Consider the following 5,692-nt stretch of genomic DNA (forward strand, 5'->3'; position numbering starts at 1 on the left):
ATCCAAATAATTCGAACCCTCCCAGAACTTCAAGAGAGTTCTTCCTCCTCGAACAAACCTGTCAAAACCCCGCCGATCCACTTCAGTGGCCATAGAAGAATTCATCACCGTCAGTACACCGCCAACCACGATGCACAAAGCCCACCATGGCCAAAAATGCCAACACCAGTCAGCGAAAACTCACCAGAGAACGAGATCCTTGGGCACCACCAAGGATCCAGGAAGGGGGCTCAAAAACGCCACCACCAATCAACTACTAAAACCAACAAAGTCGAAGTAAGTCCGGATTCAAAAACACAACAAAGAAATATAAGGAAAGTGACAAACCCAAGCACAAGGACGCAAGGGTAGAAGGTTTTTGTGGCCACCACCATAAAATTTGAAGATTTTTTCGCCTCCGCTAGAGAGGAACCCTGGTAGAGCGATAGTTAGAAGAGTACACATAAAATTCCCTCGTTTGACAACTATAAATTGGAAATTCTAGATTTATTTGGAAAATAAAAAATAAGGAAATCGTTGTTTAAATTCCACACTTGAATTCCCCACAAAATATTTTTCATTTGCAAATTCATTTTTTCAGTGTTTAATTATCTTTCCAAAACAATATTTTTTTATAATTCATCTCTTTAATTTATTTCAAACTTTATTAATCTATCATAAATTTCAAGTTTCACATAAATATGAATAAACAGTAGAATTCGTAAACTTCAGATTGATGGATTTTAAGATACTATTATTTATAAACTCCTATAAATTTAATAATTTCTTTATCCAAACGCAATATTACATAAATTTGTAGGGAAAGTTCTTTAAAAAAAAAAAAAAACCTTTTGTAGTAACATTTTCTAGTGCACTTTGACCGGTCTACCCTTTTAAGCAATTAAAAGCAGGAAGTCACCCAGTTACAGTACAACTAAAACCGCCTCTCACGAATCTAAGAACCCGCCATAGCTCATCAGCCTCATCTACTAAACCCCAGCTCATCTTAAAGTCCGATACAAACCTCCGACTGTCTCACGTTCGGTCCCAATGTTCCCACAATCATGGAACTCAAACTCTAACCAGGTTCATGATCCATATTTTTCTTCTGGGTTTTGTTTAGGGTTTTAAAGATTCAATCTTTCACCCAATCGATTTGAACTGAGAGACCCACATGGCTTACTGGCGAGGCCTCTCGTCCAGAGCAACCATCATAGCTCGGCGAAGGCAGCACCATCCCTGCCTCTCTCACATTCTCCACGACGACAACGACAACGACGTCGTTTTGGAACCCTCCTCTCCTTCCCCATATACCAATCATTTCCTGACGCAAAAGCGCTTCTTTGGAAGCACTTTGGATCATAAGGTTTCAAGCTTGGGTGGATTTAATCAGAACCGGAGGATTTCGAATGCTCTGCTTTTGTCGCCGGCTGCTTTCGGGTTCGGTCGGAACATGTCGACGGCGAGTGGGGGAGGGTCGGAGAATGTTGGTCGGGTGTTTAGTGATGTGCCGGATATTCTGACGGAAGCTGTGACTTCGCAGCTGCCGGCGGTGAATGAGGTGGCGATTGCGGCGGCTGATTCTTGGTTGCCGGTGAAGGGCTTGCAGTACTTGATTGATTATGTTCATACTACTGCTGGAATGGACTGGTTAGATAGCTGTTTTAGTATCTGATTTTTGGATTCTTAGTTTTCTTTGTTTTATGAGTTCTCTGTGAATGTAGAGAAATCAATGTGAAATTTGCATTTAAGTTTAGATGAGAACAAATTCTGAAGTTAATCTTTAGAGTTGTGCAGCATTTAGAGGGTAATCTGGTTTAGGATTGCATAGTGAAGGTATTTAGTTCTGTTTCTTTTATTGTTTCAGGTGGGCTGCCATAGTGGTAACAACTCTTATGATTCGAACGCTCACGGCTCCGCTTCTTGTGAACCAAATGAAATCATCAGCAAAGCTCACTGTAAGTTTTGTTCCTGGTGGTGTATTTTCTGTTAAAGTTTTCTAATTATATCAATCATGTCGGCCACCTTTTCGTGCCTTATGTCTCTCACTTTGAGTGAGAAATTCTAGATGAAGTAGTTTTTACGTTTACGACTGTCTGTTCTAATTGAGACTTCTTGTTGTTGGTGTCACTTTCTGCAGCTCATGAAGCCACGCCTAGAGAAACTTAAGGAAGAGATGGAAAGCAAGGAAAGCAATGTATGATGCCTGATTCTTGTGTTAAGCTCTTGCTTATAAACTTTACATTTTCATGCCTTAACTCGTCCCGTCATTACCACACCATCCACTCTTTAATGCATAATGCCTGATAAAATACTGATAATGAAATACAACTACAACTTAGCAACTCTGCTGTCTTTCTGCTAGTTTAGATTTTGTTCTTGTTATGATTTGCTATGCTTTCCCTTGATCATGTGAATAATTACCAGTAAGATGCTTTAGAATGATTCTGGTATGCATTTTATGCTCAAACCAAGGAAAATACTGGATATACTGAGCTGTCCCTACGATTATAGTAGGAATGCGCGAGGGGATTTATCAATTGTCTTATATCTTTATCAGGGTATGGATGTCCAAGCTAGGATTGAATATCAACAGAAAGTAAAGGGGCTATTCAAAGAGTAAGCGACTTTTACTTGGTGTTAGGGTAGAGTATCTGCAGAAATTTACACTTTTTTTAAATCTTCATCGCATGTACTTGTTTGATGTTGAAGAACACAAATGTTTTGGCCAAAGTAATTTTCATCAATTTTATGAAGCAATTGGAGATTCTATTGTATTTGCTTTCTATTGAGCTTCCCTTCTGTTGGCTGGCAATGCAAAGCCTTTGATTTAGTTTCACCTTACTTTGGTTGTACTTGGGTTGCCATTTATCACATGAGAGATTTTGTTTACTTTAATGTTGCCTGGAAAGAATTTGATTGTTCAATTCTTCTTGAATGTATTAACATCATGAGATGCGTGTGTATTGATTTTTTTCAAGAAAACCTATAATCTTTCTGCATATACCATTTTCTCATTTACGAAACCTTTCTTTCCCAATCATTCTCATTTCTGTAGATTAATTTTGATTTTGCAGATATGGCTGTACTCCTTTAACTCCACTGAAGGGACTCTTTATTCAAGGCCCTATCTTCATCAGCTTTTTTCTAGCAGTAAGATCTCTATCTTAAAAGCTTCCAGCATATAAGTCTGATTCTAGACTTGGGCTTTCATTGTCTCAACTAGATTTGTTTGGCAGATATCGAACATGGCAGAGAAAGTGCCATCGTTTAAAGAAGGTGGTGTCTTTTGGTTTGTTGATCTGACAACTCCTGATCATATGTACATTTTTCCAGTTTTGGCAGGATTGACATTCTTAATAACAGTGGAGGTAGCTTTTCTCTAACCGTAGTTTCAAATTTTGTTCGGTTTTCCATGATGAAATAGCGACATGCTTGTCGAACACTCAGTTGCGCTCTAAAATCTTTCCTTAACTTATATTAGAGTGAGTTTGCATAGGTATAGATCCGAATTCAGCATTTTCTTTCCTTGTAAAATCACCAATAAAGTTGAGAAAAAAAAATAGGTGTACTTCCATTTGTTCATTTTATGTTACTCTTTTTTGTTGTGAGGAGGTTGCATCTTTTGGTGAGAAGCTTGTTTCAACCAAAGTTATGACTTAAATTGTTTATTTTGTTCATTAGTCCAATATGCTAGAAGGTATGGAGGGAAATCCAATGGCTAAAACCATGAAGAATATCTCAAGAGGGATGGCTATTCTTACAGTTCCATTTACCATGAGCTTTCCGAAGGTACTTTGGCTGATATTTTGTTTCTTTCACTACATATGCTGTATGCGCATCTTTCCGGTCCTTTTTAGAATAAATATGAATTAAGCTTTGCGCTGTCAAGGCAGGAGATCTGAACCTAATGGCACCTCCTCCTCCTTGAAACCAGGGTGGAGGCTGATTCCAGGGTTCAATTACCAAGAGTGGTGTGTGTTGTAATTTATGTTCTCAAAGCATCTTGCACTGCCCATTGAATTCAATGAATTGGCTGTGTGTTATGTTCATATCTAGATAGTATGAAATGCTTCAGTTGCTATATATACTGCCTTTGGTCAATCTCTGTTGGAAGTTATGCTATTGAAATGTGTATGCCTTCTACTTAAAAAAAAAATTTAGAATAATAATACTAATTTGTGTGAATGCCAATATATTCCGAAGGCCAATCCATCTTCAACCATATGGCACTTAGTTCCATAAGGCTGGAGAGTCACGAAATGGTCTGATACAAGTCTTGAACTGTTGCATGTTTTTTAAGGTTGTAGTGGTGTCAATTCTGGTATCTGTTGTATAATATTTCTTTAACCTTTTTATTAATGAACATAGCTACCTTCATAGAAGATTTTGTATTATCTCTTATTGAGTTGTGTGGTTTCATTTTTATACCGTCAACCAAAGTTGTGAAGCAAAATAGTGTATTGAAGTCAGACTAATGAAAACTTTACTTGTTCTTATCAACTCTGCAGGCCATATTTTGTTACTGGGTTACATCCAACTTGTTTTCGCTTGGATATGGAATTGGTGAGTCCTTTTTTTAATATAGTTTATGAGCAGTGGAACTTTCCCACATCCTCCCTCCATCCTCTTTTCCTTCTTTCCCCCAGTTCAGTCTCTTTTCTGGGAAGTGATTTGCACATTATCTGTGCATGCACAAAAATTCTCCACTGATAACACTTTTCAACTAATAAATGATTCCACATTTTGTTTTCAGCACTTAAAAATCCTGTTGTGAAGAAGAAACTGGGTCTTCCTGACCCGCCTCCTCCTCCTCCTCCGTCACCACAGGGATCACAACAATCTGCATTCTCACTATTTTCACAGATGAAACAGCTGGCTGCAACCTCAGAGGCCGCCTCATCAGCCTTTCAACCAGCGAAGATTCAAGATCGGAGAACATCGTCGACATCAGATCTCAGTCAAAGGATTAAAAGTTTAGAGAAAAAAGTAAAGGGAAAAAAGAGAAACAAGAAGAGGTAGAGAATTTGCTAGTTTTACTAGGTCAACCAATAGCATCACCATTGATGAGGTTTCACTGCCTAAATTTTTTTATATCATATTCTTTACATCGATGACTTGATATGTATCTTACCAAGAGAGAATTTTTGGGTTTAGGGTTATAATAAACAGACAAAACAGTATGGAAGGTATCACTGCCTGAAATTTTTACAGGAAAAGCTGGAGAATTTTGGTGAAACTGGAAGTGCTCAACTACTCTGGTTGAGGGAGGTGTTTTTTCTGTATCTTACTATGGATGAATTGTCAAGGTCCCCATTTTATTGTAAAAAATAAAATCAAGTTATACATCATCGAATTAGTTTGTTTTCTTGAAAACTTGTGGTGGTGTGTTGAGTGTGTTCCTATGAGCTTATCTTTTCCATTCCATCAACTCATGCTCCTTCCCTTTCTTTATTCTTAACACGACTATTACTAACAAAAATGAAGAAAAAGACCCTGCATTTGTCTCTGACGTTTTAGGACCACAATAACAGCTATTCTGCTGTTTGGCAAGTCTCCTCTTCTTCAATCTAGACCCAGCTCTAATTAAATTTTCTCCTCCTCCTTTCAGGACCCCATTATCAGATTAACAAGATTTCAATGCCATGCTCTCTTCCTTTTAATTCACTTCAACTTCCATCTACCAATCTCAAGTCAAAACATATCAGCTATC

General features: G+C 38.0%; 1 protein-coding gene across 1 annotated transcript; it reads left to right on the forward strand.

Annotated features, from left to right (window-relative positions):
- The first annotated feature begins 921 nt into the window (after nucleotides 1-921).
- LOC126794800 (mitochondrial inner membrane protein OXA1-like) lies at nucleotides 922-5,340 on the forward strand. The gene is made up of 9 exons (XM_050521582.1): nucleotides 922-1,629; nucleotides 1,847-1,937; nucleotides 2,120-2,176; nucleotides 2,540-2,598; nucleotides 3,057-3,132; nucleotides 3,219-3,350; nucleotides 3,664-3,771; nucleotides 4,491-4,545; nucleotides 4,736-5,340. The coding sequence occupies exons 1-9, from the start codon at nucleotides 1,154-1,156 to the stop codon at nucleotides 4,999-5,001; spliced, it is 1,320 nt and encodes a 439-aa protein (XP_050377539.1). The 5' UTR covers nucleotides 922-1,153; the 3' UTR covers nucleotides 5,002-5,340.
- The last annotated feature ends 352 nt before the right edge of the window (nucleotides 5,341-5,692 follow it).

Source organism: Argentina anserina, chromosome 5 (assembly GCF_933775445.1).
Source record: "Argentina anserina chromosome 5, drPotAnse1.1, whole genome shotgun sequence".
In the NCBI taxonomy this organism is placed as follows: Eukaryota; Viridiplantae; Streptophyta; class Magnoliopsida; order Rosales; family Rosaceae; genus Argentina; species Argentina anserina.